The sequence below is a fragment of the Pipra filicauda genome, unplaced genomic scaffold (genome assembly GCF_003945595.2).
Source record: "Pipra filicauda isolate LSUMZ 115617 unplaced genomic scaffold, ASM394559v2 scaffold112_size3218982_pilon, whole genome shotgun sequence".
NCBI lineage: Eukaryota > Metazoa > Chordata > Aves > Passeriformes > Pipridae > Pipra > Pipra filicauda.
The window spans coordinates 1,246,476-1,266,418 of record NW_024103574.1 but is presented as its reverse complement, the minus strand read 5'-3'; the positions used below and the strand labels follow the sequence as shown (position 1 = coordinate 1,266,418).

The 19,943-nt window shown below is 38.5% G+C and overlaps 1 protein-coding gene across 4 annotated transcripts in view; it reads left to right on the top strand.

The window, feature by feature from the left end:
- Positions 1-19,943, top strand: part of TGFBR3 (transforming growth factor beta receptor 3) — a 107,522-nt gene that overhangs the window by 73,121 nt on the left and 14,458 nt on the right. For 3 of the 4 annotated variants that reach the window (XM_027713443.2, XM_027713488.2, XM_027713458.2), the window contains 8 exons: positions 270-453; positions 5,587-5,755; positions 8,088-8,235; positions 12,793-12,982; positions 14,189-14,514; positions 15,170-15,319; positions 17,095-17,226; positions 17,491-17,658. In XM_027713443.2, the coding sequence (XP_027569244.1) occupies positions 270-453; positions 5,587-5,755; positions 8,088-8,235; positions 12,793-12,982; positions 14,189-14,514; positions 15,170-15,319; positions 17,095-17,226; positions 17,491-17,658 (1,467 nt within the window). The remainder of the gene's footprint in view (positions 1-269; positions 454-5,586; positions 5,756-8,087; positions 8,236-12,792; positions 12,983-14,188; positions 14,515-15,169; positions 15,320-17,094; positions 17,227-17,490; positions 17,659-19,943) is intronic. The other variant, XM_027713482.2, reaches the window with a different exon arrangement.

The window sequence follows — 19,943 nt, the reverse complement described above, 5'->3', positions numbered from 1 at the left end:
TTCCACTTCTGCAACAGTATGATTTCAGAGAGTGGCTCAGAGCCCTCTGTTCGTCTGCCATGTGCACCCTACCCAGGCTCATGGGCCCTTCATTTTGCAAGAACAGCTCAGAAAAAGGAATCGTTATGCAGATGTTAAAACGTGTGACATTTAGGCAATAAGCCATAATCACCCTCCAGTTTGAGTGTGACAGATTACATTGCTTAAACTTGCTACTTGTCTGGGTGGTTAAATGTACTCCATTAAAAATATGTTTTTATTCCCATCAGGTGTCTTTAGGTTCCGTTGTTCAGTTTGAGAAGGGAAATTTCTCCTTGTCAGCAGAAACAGAAGAAAAGTTTTTTCCTGAGAGGAATGAACATCTGCTACAGTGGGCCCAGAAGGAATATGGAGCAGTAACATCTTTCACTGAACTTAAAATATCAAGAAACATCTATATTAAAGTAGGAGAAGGTAAACCAAAACAAAACCAACAAAATTGATAGATACTTCTGGATATTGTGTTGCCGTGGTATTATTTCACTGTTTTTTGTATTTTAATCTTTAAACATACCTCTCATTTTCCAAGAGATGTGATAAGAAAGGGGAAGGCAGAGAGATAAGAGCAAGTCTAAAGACAAGACCTTGGATTTAGGCAACTTTTAGTGGATTCTGATGCCATAATTTTATGCTCGTAACTGTGGATGCAATTGCTCAGAATCTTAAAAGAGTCAAAACTTTGCCTTTTAAATGGAATCAGCTACTCAGGGTGATTGGGTGCATTCATCTGAAGAACTGGAGACCTTGACATAGGGGGTAATTTCCAAAAATACCCGAGTTATGGGGTTTTTTTCAATATTTGCTTGTATAAGGATCCAGGCTACTTTGGGCAAAGAATTACTACTTTCCTCACCAAAATAAGTTGCCTCAGTCTATCCTTGTGTTTTCATCCCAAGGAGAAAGATTTCCTGTCCCTGTGAGCCACATGCCAGATTCGTCAGGTGGCCTAATGCAGGTGGGAGAGGACTCCAGCTCCTCAGGGACTTTACAGGCCCATATTAGGATAGGGTTCAGGCTGTACCTTGCAGCTGAGCAGTATTGGAAAATATAACAATATGAGCCTCTGCAGCAATATTTCTATAGAAAGTCCTGCATAGCTGAACTAGTTGGCTAAGAAAAAAAAAAAAAACAAAAACAAAACAGCCAAAAACCCTCTGTGGAGAAAACATTTTTTCCTAACCACCTGTATCTGATCATTTGATTTCCTGACATATGAGGCTTGCCCCCCAAATCAGAACATGCCTGTGTTGGTTTTTTCCAAATCCTGCCAAATTTGTAGAGGATTCCCCTGTGTGATTTTTTTTTTTTTTTTTTTTTTTTTGTTCTACTTGGCACCAGTCTTGGATTTTAATGCCAGAAAGTCATTCAGAAATATATTTATTAGCTTATTAAAGTGCTCTTGGAACATATACATGGGAGTGGTGGTCTCTGCGTTGCAGAGATGAATATTGAATTAGATATGTCAAAAAAAAACCAGATAAAATTTTATTTGTTGATTTTTGCATCCAGTCAAACCAGGCAGCTAAAGAGGAGAGTTTTGTATCATCTTTAGAATGTGTTAAAACACAATTTAATTAGGAGTAAGTACACAAAATGGAATTTGGCAGGCAACCAAAATAGACAGTTTCTGTGAAGGCTCCTACAAACTAGCTCAGCTGTAACCATATTGGCTTTTGATTTAAATTCTTGGCAGAAGAATGAAAGTGCATGTATGTGTGGGGGGTTATGCATGTGTTCAGGGGTGGGGAGAGGGTCAGTTCTTGAACTGCAGCAGTCATGCAAGGAGTTCTAAGGAAACCACGTGGGACATGGTCCTGCTCTGCTTCTCTGCAGACTGAACAATAGAATCACTGGATTTCACAAACCACAGCATACAGTGATGTACATTTTGGGCTTTTCGTGTAAAATTTATACTCCTCAAGCAATTTTAGTAAGGTACCTTTAGCTACCAGTCTGTGCATCACTGCTAGTATTACTCCTAATATATAGGTGGTCATATGAAGTAGTTCCTTGCTATGTGACTGATACAGAATTTAATTGCAGTATTCATATAATTGTCTACATTTCAGATTCACTCAAGGTAGACAAATCTGAAACTGGAAGATGTAACATTTTAGAAGTGGAGGCTGTAGCTGAATACAGTGAACAGAAAATGCAAACCAGAGGACTAAAAGATCTGAAGAAGGATGACTTTTTCATAGAATAAAGCTGCTTCTGATGCCATGGGTCTCTGAAGTCACTTTTGAAGCTGCAAATGAAAGGCAACTGAGAGCACTAGCAAACTGGGTCAGGGCCAAGTGCATCTGAATCCTGTTGATTCTAAAGAGTGGTCGATAAATACTGCAGGGATGGTGACCACAGCAAGAACTTTGAGGGGCCAGAATGGGGGTGTGGAGGAAGGGGGCACAAGAAGTGAGGTTCTTGTTGTTGCCTTGATTTGTGTAGTGAAGGAGATGACAAAGTGACTGCCATGGTAATCACTGTCAGATTCTAGAAAGGAGGACTGTTCATGATGAAAGTGGTCTTAGTACGTGTTTTTCAGCAGAAGGCAGTTTAAATCCTCATGCCTCAGTAAGATACAATTGAACAAGTCAGGAAGGCTTATCAGTTAGCTAAATGTTACCTAACTCACCCAGTATTACCAGTGTAAATCCAAGGCAAATGCTAACCTGGAGGGAGGCTAATATCATCACATTTCTTAGCTAATAAGAAAAAATGTTAGTCAGCCATAGGAATAACTAAACTGGAAAATGTACAGTCCATTTACAGATGGTAACACTGTGCTTCTGTCCTGGCAGAAGATGAAGCTTTAGTCATGAATCTGAATTTATAGCCTGTACACACCAGTGCACATATCCTGCGTGCTATGCTTGTGTGGTTTAATGGTTGTAGGTGATTGCATTGTGCCTGGCTTTAGCTGTATGTCCTGCTGTGGGATGAGTACTGACGAGAGTTTCCATACTCCCTACAGAGACCTCTGTAGTCCCTTCCCTGATCCTATGTCTCCCCTGCCATTAAATGTCAGTCAAGGTTTTGATCTCTGTGCTAAGGGCTGGCAGACTCCAAAATGCACATGAATAAGCCCCGCCATCAGAGTGCCCAAGGAAAATTGCAAATGCCTTGCTTATCCCCTGCTCAGACTTCGAAAGGCAAGCTCTGCTTGGATGGGATTTTTATTGTTCAATACAACTGCTGCTGCCCGGGGTGCCTGTCTTGGAGAGTGACACTAGACCTCCTCATGATGTTAAGCTTGGATATTAAACTTTTAGCCAAGAACCTGTGGATGACACCTAATTCATGCAGAATAGAGCAGGCGATGTCTGTCCTCATCTGTCAAATGGAGGTGCTGCCCACAGAAACTACAGATCCCAGTGTGCAGTCCTCTATCTCCATCCAGGCAGTCTGGCACGCGCCGAAGGAGAAGGTGGCTGCTGGACACTTGTGCACACAGCTCCACCACGTGCCTTCTGCACAGAGGGGCCCCTCGGCATCTGGGCCTGCTGGCTGAAGACCCTCTGCTGAGGGTGTTGCCGCCAAAACTCATGTCTGATTCCATACTGGGAGTCTGTGGAGATTAGAGAGGCACAGGGTCCGTAAATTGACTGTTTGTTGACTGGTTTGGTAATGTTTTTAATTGATTGCAGACACCTGCAGTGCCTTTCCAAAGTAAGTAGACAGCCCTGAAACTAACAAAGAAAAGAAGGGTAGTGAGCAAAGAAAGATGAAATGGATCCCCTTTTCTCTTTGATTCCAGCCCAGATTTTGGTAACTGGTAGGGATGAGAGTAAATACATTTTGGTGTGTGTGTCAAGTAGCCATTGATAGAGTTAAAATTTGCTGCAGAGGAAAAGCGTGCTATCGAGTGGAGGCCCAGGCTGGGAAGCCTCTGTGCTTCTGGCGGCAAGAGTAGCAGTTCTGGAGAGCTCCAGAGACACTTAATGGAAGTGCCAGGAGCAAGAACTGATTTCTTTGCAATGGCAAATGATAGCACGTGTGGTAACTATCCACAAAATGCTCAGAGGCTGTTATTTTATGGCCTGAATTGTGTTGCACAGCAGCTAAGAAGCAAATAGCTAGTATCTCCGTGTCTGTGTGTGTATGTGAATATATATATATATATAAATTCAAGCTCAGCATAAGCCATTTGGGATCATTTTCCATTCTGTGCTGTTGTGGGAGGAGCTGGCAGAACTGCAGCTGTGTTCAAGGCTAATCTGGCAGGGCACATACCAGATAGTTAGAGGAGTGCTTTGCTTGGGCAGTATGAATAGTTACAGCCTTATACAGCTTTCCTAGATTCTGTAGGGAAGACAGCACAGTTAATTTCAAAGGCTACTTTGTGTAAGATCAGGAGAAGAAACTCCCCTAATTTTTTCTGCAGAGGCCAGGGCCATAGGAGTCTCTGGTCTCTCTGCAAAGTTGTGCAGCACAAACAAATGTGCTTCAGAGGTGACATTTCAGTGGTCAGTTAGGGAGCACATGGTCTTAGATAAGTTGTTAAGAGTTTGTCCACAGTTTTGTGTGCACAGTGCATGCTTTTGGTTTATTTCTTTTTTTTAATCTTGCTACTGACCTTAATAGGAAAAGTCTTTCTTATAAAACAATGATCCGAAAGCCAGCCATTTGGCATTATATTCTTACAGAACCTTGTGCCTTTGAACGTGATACTTAGTCCTTCTGTGTATTATAACAGTTCATATGTGAAGCTATCTCAGAAATGCAAAGTATTCCTGATTTTCAGTGGAAATACTGTTTCTTATGGTACAGCAACGTAAGCTGTGCATGAGAACTTCATACCAAGTGACTATTTTTTATAGTTTGCATTTTGCACTAGTTAATGCTCATGATCACTTAGGCAGTTAAAACCAAAAGAGAGTGAATATCTATGCTAGAATTTCATCATTTCAGTTACGGATATTATGATCAGACCTCCTTAATATCAACAACTGGTTTCATCCTTTTCTTACTGTATTCAGTTTTCCACACACAAGGGAACTGCAGTATTTCTAGAGAGCACTGACTCTGACTACACAATGTATAGGGAAATAGATTGAGTAAGGAAATGGAAAGTACTTTCTGTGGTATTTTAAATATGGTAAGTTTATAATAACAAGAATAAAACATTTTCCAGAGGGAGAAGGAATTGATCACAAAAGGTTTCTGAATAAGTTTCAAAAGAAAGAAATATTTTTTAAAGACACAAGGAACAAATTAAATGTATTTTATTCATTTTGAAAAATGCTCACATATTTTCCTTCAATATTGTTTTCAAATTTCTCTTTATAGGAATTTTCTTTCATTAAATGTTTGAATCCATAAATAGAAGCTGTTCAGTTTAGAAGTATATATTTTATGTCAGAAATGTGATGTTACTGCAACAGTGATCTCCCTTTCAATATGATGTTGATTTGTTGTGCTTACAGTAGATAACAGATATACCTTTCAGCAATATAGTGCCACACTGAAGTAGACGCAGTATATATATATATCTAAGCTGATAGCTATGTTTAAAGGTACACATGCCTTTTTTTTTTTTTCCCTCTCCAGATCAAGTTTTTCCACCCTCGTGCAACATTAAAAAGAATTTTCTCTCTTTAAATTACCTTGCGGGATACCTACAACCAAAGCCAGCAGAGGGGTGCCTTATGTCTAACTTAGTCCAAGAAAGAGAAGTTCATATCATTGAACTAAGCACTCCAAATTCCAATCCTAACAGGTAAAATATCATCTAAATAGACTAAAACTGTTTGTAATCATAACTAAAGGTTTCACCTGTCTATTTAAAAATCAACTGAAAGTAACCATTTTATACTTACAAGAAAAACTCGGACTTTAGTACTTTGCCTTAAATAGAAATTAGTTCTTCAGTATGTAAAGATTTTGGATTCTGCTTCATAATCACAGGATCTTTCTGGACAAGACTGCAAAGCACAGTTTCTATGGACTATATCCCACCCCCCTTCTTGCTCAATCAATTGAATTTTTCCAAGACTAAGGTGAATAAGGGAATATCAGTAAGGGCAGCATCTGACAGATAGGGTTTAAGGTTAGACTACTGTATGAGGAGGTGAGAGAGAGGTTGAAAGTAATCTTGACCTGTCATTGGTTGGAATGACTGGCAAGAAAGCCTAGGACAGTGGCTTCCAAACAGTGGTCCAGAGGTTGCAAATGACCTGTGGTCTGTGGTAATTGTTCCACAGTTGGTCTGAAGATCCATGACAGTATTTTCTGTCAAGTTTCCAGTTGAGTTTAAGGGATAGTTTGATAATTGCAAAAAATGTTAAGGGTTGACAGTGGTCCACTGACCAGAAAAGTTTATAACTAGTGGTTAGGGAAAATAACTCTCTGTACACATTATGAGGATTATCTGAATTGTCGAAGGTACCTTTGGGAGGCAGGACATTTAAAACATTCATCTTTTGCTCGTCTTTCCTAGATCTCAGTGGGAGAACATTAATGGGGTTTGCTTCAGATAGTCATACTTGAAAAAGCTTGTATTAAGTGCTGACTATGGTTACTAGAACAGAAATCTGCCATGAAACGTAGATGGTTACAATTTCATCAGAGATAAGATAGCATTAAAATCCTGTCTGCTTACTGCTGACACTGGATATCCAGCACTGTTCAGTCGTGCTCTTCATGCAGTTACACATGAGCATGTCCTATCCCTAATGAGAAAATCACACAGATGGGATGGGAGGAGGGGTCTTTGTAAAAAAGGATAATTATCTCATTACAAGATGTTGAATCCAGAGCCTGACAATATTCTTGCCTAGCAACCTGGGGAGAATAAAAAAGTGCTGAGATGTAGTGGAAGGAGAGTAGGTAACCCCAAATGATTTGCTTCTGTGAGTTGCAGGCCCATCCTGAACAGAACTGATCTTTAGCATCAGCCATCATTCTACATCCCATGTAGTGCTATGCAATGACAGCCTGGATTCCAAGCCCACTGGACTTTTGGCTTTGGCTGATAGTACAATAGGAGTTTGGTTTTCAGATAACAGTGAAAATGTTTAAGTATTTTGTTATTCAAAATAAAAGAAATGATAAGTTGCTTTGTTCTTAGTTTTATGTGTTATCCATAGCTATCTTTACAAAGTTTAAATCCACAAAGAAACATACGGAAGCCAATCTGAGTGTGTGTAAAACTCCAGGAGGGGAAACAAAGGCCCCAAAATACAACTAAGTCTCAGTGCAGAATATTAGTTAAAACCTGTTGCTTGGGGATGAGCATGTTCTTGTGATGTGTGGCCCCATAAGATGGTCTAGAAGTTTACATTTTTCTGTTGAATTGATATTTTGCATGACAAGGTGTTATTGATGGGTACAAACCCATTTGCTCTGTCCATTTGCTTATTTTACTGAGATCTTGAAAATCTGTATAGTGTTCATCTATTTTCCAGCAAGCAGTGGGCTGGACATCTGGGGTTTTTTTCTGTTTCGAGTAAGTATATATCCAGAAGGATTGGAAACTGAATACACTGCTTAATTCCTCAACACACGCAAGATCCTAAGCAAAGTAATTTCCACAATTTAACTGCCTAAGCAGAGGCATCCTTCAATACAGTATTTGTGGTTTGATTTGGGTTTGGATTTTTTGTGTGTGTGTTTGCGTTAAGCTGCTTAATTTGTCTTTTTGCCTTTTTTAAGGTATTATTTTGAGTTTTAATACAGTTGTAGCCAGAGGAAACTGAAACAGCTATATTTACATGCTGTCAGAGGAAAATAAGAAAACAGTGTTTATTTTATAAAGCAACCTACTAGTCATATAACTTACCTGCTCTAAATAATAGCTGAAATGAATAGCACACACTTTGTAAATAAGAGACAACAATATTATTTGTCTAAAAAGTACTTGTTTCTATTGTTATGCAAAATCACTTAAGCGTATATGGAATAACAATCTGTTTTGCACATGTTGTGTTGCCTGGGATAATATCCAGCATTTTAATCAGCTGGCCAGACAGTGAAAACATGATGGATTGGAAGAAGGTTGATAGCTGAAAATTTCTGGCATTCTGTTCTAACTTTCTATTTTCCACATCCAGTGCTCTCCAGGTGGATATAATCGTTGACATTAAACCATCTCAACCAGGCGCCAGACTTGTCAGAGATGTCGTACTTATCCTCAAGTGTAGAAAGTCTGTCAACTGGGTTATCAAGTCTCATGATGTCCAGGGAAAGCTGGAAGTGATTGTAAGTTAAGGCACCTTTATTTTTTGAGAGATACAATACTGCAACAATATAGAATCCATTTAAATGTCATGTAATTGCTTTTTTTTTAATTATTAATGCATGTCAGGGAGTAAATGCAGAAACTATTTTGTCTCGTTAGTTTTTAATATATGGGCTATTAGACCAACACATGGCAGAAGCCAGGTGGTTAGTGCAAGGATTTAGGGTCTGTGTCTTTTAAACTTCTGTTGAAGTACCCTAAACACAGAGTTGGATCTTCATCTCCCTTTTTACTGTTACTTTAGTGAGTGGATCTACAGGTTCATCTCAGAAGTTGGAACAATGCCTCTGAGTGCAGAATGGATAATACTGAATATGTGACACACACCCACAACCCTTAGAAGTGGAAACAGTTTTACTTCTCCTGCTTGTGGTTGTAGTTGTGTCTATCCCTCTTCCCTGCCAGTACTTCTGCCCCAGTAAATGTTTGGTCAAATTGACCTCTTCTCTCCTCAAACTGCAAATAATAAGTTTTTTAAAAGTTAAAACCAGGATCTCTAAAGCTAAACTTCTAAAATTACTGAGGATGCTGGTTAACATTGATTTTTGGTACGGGCTTTGTAGCTCAGCACCATTTCTACTAAGAAAATGTGTTTTCCCTTGGTCTGAAATAAATAAACATAATTGGACTGATCACGCAGCCAATAAATGTGTGGCCTATTTCTGTCTTAAGTGATCAGTTAAGAGCACATTGTACAGTTGAGGTGAATGTTTGCTCAGGACCACCTAGTGGCCTCTTGATTAGCAGTTTTGCAGTAATTCAGTTACGTTTTCAAACTTCAGCTCTCTATTTATGGGAGTTTTACTTTACTGAGTAGCATTCTGCTTTTGATGTGTGTAAGGGTCGTTTTGACAGGATGCAAAGGCTGATTGATCTAAATCTCCCAAGAGGACAGATTGGTAGATAGAATTTCATGCTATATTTTGAGAGTGAAGGAAATAAAAGAAAACAAATTTTGGTGTTGCTCAGAAAATTGAATGGATTTGTCTTACAGACAGGAAAGGGTGTTCTGGTCATTCTGTAGGTCCTAAATAATCAGTCTTTAAAGAGAAAGGTCAAGGTTAGGTGCTGAGGATTACCACTCTTGTAAGCAGAAGGGCAAAAAAACAATGCTTGACTTTAAAGTTTCATTCTAGGTTATTATGTAAAATTCACCACTGTATATTTGGGCCCATATGGGTCTACTTTCACAGGATAGAGAATTGTGCTTTAGTTCCCTCTCTGCTTGGAGATAGCTCAAGTACCATATTTCACCTCCATGAGGCTATCACTTTATGGATGATCAATTTTCCTGGAGAGGATTTCTACAGAATTTTAGAATTCTGTTGTGTGTAAACTGCTGTACTTGAATATAGAAAAGGAAAGCTGCTATTATTTTTAAATTTCTTCTTTATTAATTATTATTAATTGGTAAAGTATATATATATAAATTATAAATAATATAATTATAAAAGTATAATTAAAAATTCCCTGTAATGAGTGGCAGAAGGTAACACCTTATTTAGATTAACAAAAAGAAAAAGTAATGCATAAAATATATATGGAAATGTCAGTATATAAAAGACTGTATTTATGTTGGGATTTGTGGGTAACTGTTTGCTTTACTGCTTTATGTATATAGATGTTTCATTTTCTGAATATGTGTTTGTTCTCCTTTATTTAGAGAGGGTGTGGGAGGGGACCAAACTCCCCTATGTCATTAAAAAGTCTACATATCCAGCATTTAGGATCTCTTCATATCTCTATTAAGCTGAAGACCTTTCCAAGCCCAAATTTAGACTGCATAAAAACATTACTAAGCAATTAGGTAATGTTTCACAATGTTCTTTTTATTAGTTGAAGCAGTTCCACGCACTTCAATTTTCCTAACTTCTTGCCGTCAGTACAAATCAGAGTTGTCTTGAGGGGACTGGCAGACTGAGAGGGAAAGGTTAGTGCTGAGCTGCCTCAGACCCAGGACTGTGAGTTATTGAGGTCTAAGTTCACAGACAAAAAATGAAAAAGACATTGTAGCTCATATAGCTCATCTCCCAGATTGCTGTGTTTCTTGAAACTCTGGAAGAGAGTGTATACAAACACCAGTAAAATGGGAGTCATTTAGGTAAATGATACTGCACATCATGTATGTGCAGTGCTTTCCTCCCAGGCTGTGTTTAACTCCAGCATGCAGTCTGTCCTTACAGCAGCCCCTCTGCAGTGCTTGTCTGGTTATGTGCCTGTAGGCTGCTGTTCACACTGCTTTCTTTGGTTTTGGTGTCCTTTTGCAAAGCTGGGAATTGCACAGTGAAGTTGCAGAAAGAATCTAAGTGTGTTGAGGGGCGAAGAGTGAGAGAAGTGAAATGCACAGAACCCTGTGAGGGTTTCAAAAGCTTGGAGGGACTGTTCTTTACATGAGAGCAACTGCCCACCACTTTCAGAAATGGTCTCTCTTCTGAGTAGGTTAGTGGGGGCTCTGATTGCCTGCTTTCAAACACTGTGTGCAAAGGTGTTGGCAGGGCAGGCAAGTGAAGGTCTATTCCTGCAAGCCCTTGTTCTCAGGTTTTGTTTCACTAAGGTAATGCAGGATTGAACATTTACAGGCTCATTGTGGAGTGGAGTGGTATAAACAAGCCCTGGAAGTGCTTGGGTGCCAGCTAGGACAGTAAACTTCTGGGATAATATTTTTTCAGCTGTCTGCTTCTGACAAAAAGTAAAGGAAGGCTGAGAGGCAGATGCAGCAAAGTTGGAGTAGCATAATAATTCCAACCAGTCAAAGCTGTGGTAATATGACATTGTGTGATCAATCGTGTCCAGATTTGCATCTATTGAAGATCAAAGATCAGTTGATCCAAAACTGATTAAGGCACTAAAATTAGGATACCTATTGCTCCATTTTTGTTTCTTACCTTCAGTGGCCTTTGTTGGTCATTGATAACTGTACTAGTAACAGTATCCTCAGACCACACACTGTACCTAAAATTATTTTTATTGTGGAGCTGCAAATGTTTAAAAGCTGCAGAACTGGGTCTCTAGGAAGAAATGAGGGAGGGAGCTGAAAGTATACTCTGCCATACCATCAGGACTCTCTACATGCTTTATTCACTTCTTTGTTCTAAAGTCGTTTCTGATGTCAGGTGAAGTGCAGCCAAGCTCTGTGACCTGTGTAGCATGTCCATACAACCACTATCTAAAAGAGATCTCAACAGTCAGTCTTATGATGTTCTAGAGTGAAAAAGATTTAAGATTTGAGGAAAACCAATGGGGATGAAAAAAAATGCAGCCTATATGATGGAGAAGATAATTGAGCATGGAAATTAAAGTGTTTATGGAACATTCCGTGGTATCAGCTGCATTAGAAAGTGTAATTCAATCACATTGCAAAAATCATTGAAAAGTGGGTCATCAATGCCTTTCCTGCAGCATCTATGTTCAACTTGTTCTGTAGCCATTGATGTGATTGTTATAGTGATAATAGTAGTGTTGTGAGTGTAAAAATAAATATATATGTATTTAGCTTTGTGTGAATACATGTTAAAGATGCCAAGTACTTAAATGCAAGTTTAAGTGTAATACCAGTTAATATTTTCTAACTGCCCCTCTAACAGTGAGAGATACTTGTTCTATTACTTTGACTTACCCATTTGGACAAGAAAATTTGAAAGTTAGCAAAACATTTACCGGAAAATGGAAACTAGCTGACAGTGTGACTCACCTGTATTCCAGTGCCAACTTTTTTGAGGCATTATTTGTAATTATTAATAATTTAAAAAAATGAAACATGCAAGTGCATTTATGAGTTTGCTGTATCAATTTATTTGTGTAAAACTTGTATTGTTAATTAAATCTTAAAATTTTTTGTATGCAGAAAGTATATGTTATTTGAGTAGTCTGAGCATGCATAAATGTGCATGCTCTCACTTACTGCTCTATTAAGCGTTTAATTCAATCTTGTTTAACATAATCAAAAATTTACAGGAGGCATGCAGCGTGTCTAGGGTGCTCATTCAGACACAGCCTGTCCTTGGTGCCAGCTGACTTTAAAGCATGAGCTGGTATCAGCTCTACTTCATGAGCATGCTGTTTTGCCTTTTTCAGTAATACTCATTTGAACAAAGGTTTTCCCTTATGCAGCTGAAGTAATGCTCTCATCAAAGAAATGAAGGGGACATTTAAAAAATCAGTTGGCATCTTGAATTCACCTCACCTTGGAAGTAATTTCAACTCAGTTTTGAAGAAAGTATTGCATTATACACATTACTGTAAATATGTCTTTGTCTCATTTCAGGATTAACAGTTTTTAACTACCTTGATTTACTGTACTCCAGCCAGAGGCTGGGAGGAAGGGGGAGGCCTTTTTCCATGTATGCAACAGTTATGTGCCTACAGTGGCAGGGTTTGGTTTATTTCCCAGGTGTCCTCAGTTTGTTGTTATATAATAGAGTAAAACAGATTAAAAAAATAGGTTCAATCAGTATCACTACTCCATTTCAAGTATCCATAAATCATAAATCACCAACTAAGTTTGTCTTTATTTGCAGACATCAAATAGTATTGGGTTTGGAAAGGAAACAGAGAGATCCATGAGTATGAGTAAATCAGTAATACCTGATATTCCCTCATCGCATGAGAGTTTGATCAAGTGGGCTTATGAGCATAACTATAGTCCAGTTACTTCCTACACAAAAGCCCCTGTTGCTAACAGATTTCATCTGCAACTTGAAGATACAGGTAAGCTTAAAAATGGATTTTTAGCATATAGAAAAAATACATCTTGTATTTCCAGGAATACAATTACTTAAAAGATGTTTTCTCAGTTTTGAAGCTTTGGTTTTGGGCATTGCACAGCTTTTACTTTCATCAAGAACGCCAGTAATATCTGTGAATGATGGCTTTTTGATTAGAAAAGTCCAGGCAAGTTGTTTTATTTTCTGAAATGTTGGTGGAATTAGGTGTTTATAGTTTATCCAACACACAAGTCTTTATATCTGACCATGCTCAGTGTTCACTGAAATGAACTTGAGCAACCAGATATCTTGTTAGTTTATAAGTCCAGCTTTGATTTTTTTTTTAGTGTTGTTTTTTTCCCCAAAAGTATGAGCATAGTGTTTTCTTGAGACAAGAAATTGTCTCAAGAAACAATTAAATAAACATTTAAATTGTTGACAGACATGATAATAAATACAACCATTAAAAAGAAAAAGTTATTTGGCCAAAGTCATTGCTGATGTAAAGATATCTGGGTCCATTGAAGCTAGCAGAGTTGCATCTGTTTTTTTCACTAGTTCTGAGTTTCAACCACTTTAACCATTTTGATAAACCTTATGTTCACATAATTTTATCAGTTGCACTCTGATGGGTTGCAGATAATTATCTGCCTGAGGCAGATGTTGAGATTCCTGTCCTGAGCAGTCACATGTATAAGCCAGGAGATAGTTTTCTCATTTACTCACTGTAAAGTTAACTCTCATTTAGCTTCACTCTGGTTATGTAAGTAGTTTCACAACAATAGAGTGAATGAATTTGTGATGAGTTGAGTAATAAAAGAATTTAACCCAATGATTTGCACTTAGACTATTTCAGCAGCACTAAAATAGTATATTTATGAATGTGATGTTTCTTTTACCTCTGTGGTTCTTTTGCATATAATAGGTCTACTCCTCAAAGTTTAATTTCAGCTCTTAGTGTTGGAGGTTTTTAGCAGGGACCAAATATACCAAGATTAGGTGCCTCAGGAACAATTAAACCTTTAGTTGGAGGAGTTTTGGCTAGTTATCTGAAAAGTACAAAGATGCTACTTTAGATGTCCTTCAGGAGCTTCTTTTCTGGATATTTTTTTTTTTTGGTATGAAAATTATTAATGCTGGATACTTTTTAGGAAAAATATCTAATGAACTTATGGGGGGGGTTATCTGGTTCTTTTTTTTTTTTTTTTAGAAGAGATGAATGATGAAGAAGACCATTCCCTTCCTCCAGAGCTGACAGAATTGCTGGGAGCTAACCCACTGCCTGCTCCAAAGAATCCCACGTTAAGTGATGGCCTGACTTTTCCATTTCACATTAACAGAGGAAGGCATGATACAGTGGGAGAAGAAATCTTCCCATCCAGGCATTCAGTAGATACGTTAATAAATCATGACTTTGGACATTCCCTCTCAAAACATAAAGAACCAGAAGAGGTTCAGGGCAGTGCTGATGTGGCCCTGTCGATAAAGTGTGATGACAAAGCCATGACAGTAGCTGTAGAAAAAGATGCTCTGCAGGTTGGTGTGCTATCTTATTCTCAAAATTGGGTAGGCTTTTTTTGGACAGACCATTTTATTTGCATTTTGATTGAAAAAATAAACATTCTAAGATCAACCCCCCAAAAAATAGTTTGGTGAGGAAACTATACTGTAGATATTCTTTGCCATAATTCAGAATCGTGTTTCCTCTTCACAACAATCCGATGGTTTTTAGAGGGATTTGCTATTAAAGCTTTGCAGGGTTGGCTCTGTCAAAAAATTAGTGTGCTCAACCATCAGTCTGTTTTTAATTTCCGAAGTATAAAGAAGCTGCTTTTGATAGCAATGTGAAACCTGAATAGGTCTGTACCATCTACCAGCTGACAGGTTGCTTGTGTCCATTTGCATTGTGGAAAAGAGCCTGATACAGACAGCATTTTTAGCTTATTTCAGACCACAGTCAGCATTATTAATCAGAAGATTAATAATGAACCTGTTGTTTTCTTTGTTCCATGCTACATTTATTCCCCGTCTGTCATGTGTAACAGCATTTTGAGAGTGACCTTCCCTGGATGTCAGTACAATGAACTTCACTTCCTCCTATGAGCAATCATGAACAGTATTCTGAACTGCACTTTAAGCAAGAGCTGAACACAATTGTGTTTCAGTCACTTACAAAGCATCTTTGTTTCAGGCCAGTGGCTACACCCGGACAGAGCTCTCGCTGCTGGATCACTCTTGCAAAGCCAGGATGAATGGCACCCATTTCATTTTGGAGTCTGCACTGAACAAATGTGGGACTCGGACAGCATATATCTTGAACAAGATTGTTTATTTTAACTCTGTGAGTATTTTACAGAGAGGACCCACCTTCTGCACTGCACATCATAGTAGTACAAGGAAGCTGTTGCAATTAGCTTTAGTCTTAGCAAAAAGGAGGTATCCTGATCTTTTCCTGTCTAACTCAAACCTCGTTGCAGCCACAGTCCCTGTGTTCATGGAGGCATGAAGGCTTCATATTCAGGGTGCTCCTGTGGTCAGATAGTATCCCGAAGGAAAAAGGAGGAGTTGGAGTTAAATACTTTTTACAAAACTGCATGGCTGCCCTTTGGGGACTATCTGTACCAGTCTCAGAGAATTTGCACCAGCTTTCCCTGTGCAGCTTTGATGCATTGATGCATAAGCAGTACTATATTCTGTAAGGAGGAATGGGAATTTTGTGATTGTACAAAGCAATACCAATTAATTTGTATGCTGAATTAAGTGAAAATTTTTTCTTCTAAAATTGTGTGTGAAAAAGGCTCTTAAAATATGAGGAAAATACATTAATTATGCACACTTCTCCTTTAGAATTTGAGTTTATATTTTCTGTCTGTTGATGTACATGATGAAGGGACTCTTGGGTACTTGCATATAAGTGTTGATGCAAAGGAGCACAGTTAGGTTGTAAGCGACTGCTTCCAGACTGGCTCAACTTATGAGCCTGAGTGCAGTGCAGCTAATCTGGATTGGAAAGTAGTGACACATTTCTCTTGCTGAGCTTTCCAGTACATAGAATAACCTTGGCAAATGATGGAAAGCCTGTGGTCCAACCCAAACACAGCTAAGGCAATCTGATCTGACCTTGCCTGGTTACAACTGTTCTATACTGGTGAGTTGGTAGCACCTAACTTTAGAAACAGTCCCAAACCAGCACTGTGGATAGAATCATCAGCAGACTACAGAGCAGCGTGTGTCTGGAGCTAAATACTGTCATTGTCCCTGTATTCTATTATGGCCCAAACTAAAACAGTCATTTACCTCTTCTCTTTTCTTTATCACGTCTTTTAAAAGTCTTGGCTACACACTTGAACTCCAAAACCCATATGGTATTTTTCAGAATTTGGTAGCATTTCTCCTGAAAAATAAACACCCAGCAGTGGAGTGTCAAAAGGTGTGTATATGCCACTTTTTAGCAGTTGCTCTATGTCCAAGAAAACGAAGTCCTGGAAGGGAGGGAACTAGCTGAGGACCCACAAGGCATACTGAAGCAGAGTGCAGAACACTGGAAAACAAAACGAGGAATTTGCAGGTGAAGTAATGGAGAAGTGTACAAAGGATTAAAAGAAAAGGTTGGAATTCAGTACAAATTCAGTGAAAAACAAGGGAAAAATGAAGAAGAGACATAATGTTTTTGGGTTTACGTCTCTGGAAAGAAAAAATGCAAGTGACAGAGGAGAAAATCCTGTAATAACCCTAACACTTCTAGTGATTTTTCCTGAATACCTTAAGGAAAACTGTAAGTTGCAAAAAATCGCTTTAGAAAGCCGTCTCCTTTTTCAGTGTTGGTTATAGAAATACCAGAAATAGAACAGAAATGCTAGGCTGCTCATTCAGACACCAACACCCAGATTGGTGTTATCACTGGCTCTGAATTCTGGAAAAAAACTAAGGAACATTCTTGAAATGCAAGCTACATGTCCTACATGCTCAGCACAATGTTGTTTAAGACATGCTTTTACTATCTGCTTAGCTGGTGCTCTTCTTTTGGCCTTTGCATTGTTCTGAAGAGAGAAGAAAATAACCATGAGAGTGCTCAGTTATATCTAATCTAATTTGTTTGCAATATCTTTTGAGCAGATTGTCATTCAGCTGTCATCACCAGCTGAAGGCAGCGGCTTTGATGATGATGACATGGAATCAGGTGATAATGGATTTCCAGGGGATGCTGATGAGGGAGATGTTTCTTTCTCAAGCTGGCCTGAAATAGCGGTATGTTACTCTCAGTTTGCACCTGCCAATAAAGAAATACCTATTGTAATAGGCATTCCACATAAATTACATTAATTGTATAGAAATTAATTTGTCTTTTAACACATTTCTTCTCACTACTGTTTCTTATGACCCTGTTGAAGATTTACACTAAGTAGGTGGAACATGGGGGAGGCCTGTATTTCGCACACCAAATTTGCCCTTATCCAGCTACCACTCCTGACTCAGGATGTTATTGTATTTATTTTTTTTTTTTCATTTCAGTTTAATTGCACACTGCACCAGCCAGAGGATGACAGAGGCATATTTTGGCCTCCTGAACCACACATCACCAATGTTACCTTCAACATGGAGCTGTACAAAACAGATTTGTTCCTTGCTCCCTCCCAAGGACTCTTCTCTGTTGCTGAGAATGGGCCGATATATGTAGAGGTAACAAGTTGAAAAAGGCTTTCAAACTAACAGAAGCATTTTGCAAGGCCATGCAATTGAGCCAAATCTGTTGTGAATTGAAGGGTTTTGGGCAGTTGGTTTAGGCAGGCAGGTAGCTACTGTGGTGGCTGCAGAGAACAGAAACTGTGGGGTAAGAAGTAGGACAATATTTTGGGTAAAAACCAAAGGATTCTTGCAAAATGGATGAATTTTTCTTACAAGGTAAATCGGTGATTCTTGCCAAATCTGCTTTTCTGTGCAGAACTTAAAAGTGTCTCTGGGCTCTTGCTGTGAACTGGCATGTCCTGATGAAGACTTCAGGGTTCATTATATTTGGTAGTAGATCTGAACCTCATCTGAAAGATGTAGACGTGCAAAAAATTATTACAAGTGTGTGTCTTTCATATGCTAGTTGTTCTCAGGTTCCACCATTAGTACAGATTCTGATGTCTCTCCAGTTCACTTAAAAACATCAGTTACAATCCTTTTGAATGCTGCCACACAAGGATCTACCAGATTTAGATAAGTAAGACTAAAGCAAAATCAACAGCCCTTGACTTCAGGTGTGTTTTGCACATGATAATATTTCCTTGTGTTGTTCCTCATCTGGGGAATTTCAAACTAATACAGTCAGTATTTCTAAATATAGCCATGTGTACAGAATTTTGGATTTTGCAAATAATGGTAGGCATTAATAAATACAACTTTGGCAGTGAAGAAGTATCACTAGTTCATAGATGAGTAAACTACCAGGTGTGAACTATGGGCTTATAAGACCAAGAGTATATTTACTGAATTAGTTCTGTGCCATAGTTCTCTTGCCCAAGGTAGTTCCTCTTTGTGAGTCCGTGTTGCACATGATAAGCACAGTGACCTGTCTGACATTGGTGCAGTTTTCTTCATATCGGTGTGTTGTGTCTCTTCCTCGTTCTCTACCCAGTGAAAAGAGTTTAAGATAGTCGAAGCAAAAACAAAGTATGTCACACTCTATTAAGAATATGTTTATAAAAGACACTTCTTTTTTTTTTCATTTGGATAAAACCGTCTGCTTCCTTCAGTGATCTGAGATGAATCCCCCTGGCTCCAAGCCCTCTGGATTTGTCTGGTTCTGTAGCTGTTTATTCAGACAGATGTTCTGATTTCTTCATCACCTGTCCTGGCAGAAGCCTTTTTTTTCTGTTTTTCCTTCTTGTGCCTTGAAAAACATATGAGTTTTGAACTTCTGTGACTCCATTTTTTTAACAGACTCAGATAATTTTTTTTTGTTTTTTTGTTTCTATTTTGCATTTTTTATTAACAAATATATTTGGGGGGGTTGATAAATAGATCATAATCAGTAAGAACTCTATATCTCCCTTTTCCTTGTCTGCTAAAGATTTTTTTCGTGTTTCAATATTTTGGGGGGGGGATTTTCTTCTCTGCTGTCATTTTCTCACCTTCCTCCTCTAGTTGTTTTCTTTCCTTGAGATATCATTCATCCTTTTATTTAATGAACTGTAGTATGCCTGTCCCCCTTCCCATAATCTCTTATTTAACTAATTTACACCAGCAGCTTGTTTCCTGTCAGTATTTATGGCTGACTTTCATTTATCCATCTTTATTTCTGTTCTTTTTGGAAGATGGTCTTTCTTGCTTAGAAAATCCCTTGCACATCCCTTCGTCTCTAGTTTGATTGCTGCTCACACAAGGGAGAGAAAAAATGAGAAATGCCTTTATTCACAGCAAAACTCATAGCATTCAAAAATTACTGCACAAACCACAGAGTTTGGCAGGCTCTTCCTTAAAGATACATGAGGCACATATGGATTAAGTACACAGATAAGGCACATTTCTTCTAAGAAGCAAATTATTTCTTGTGGAACTGTTTCATTGGGCAGTGTTAATGGTTAGAAACAATGCTTCTGTTGTTTATTAAGAGCAACACGGCTCATTCGTTACAAATTCCATTTATTCTTTTTTCTTCTAATTATTCTGTAGCATTTGTTGTCTGCATTCCAGTCCAGCTGAGCAACGTCAGGGCCTCGGAAGTTTGCAGTCTTAATTATTTTTCATAAAAGAATATGAATTTCAAACTTACAATAAACTAAAAGGATCCTTTCACAAGAAATTATGGCTTTTTAGGAGTCTCCCTCAACCCCCCAGTCCAGGAATGCCACCCACACGTCAGACCATGACCTCTTCTCTGCCTTTGCATTCCTGTCATGGCTGGGGGTGGGTTCTCTGTGTCTGTTGCTTTTGTATTTTTTCTTTTTCATTATAGTTTCAAACAGATACAAAGATATGGA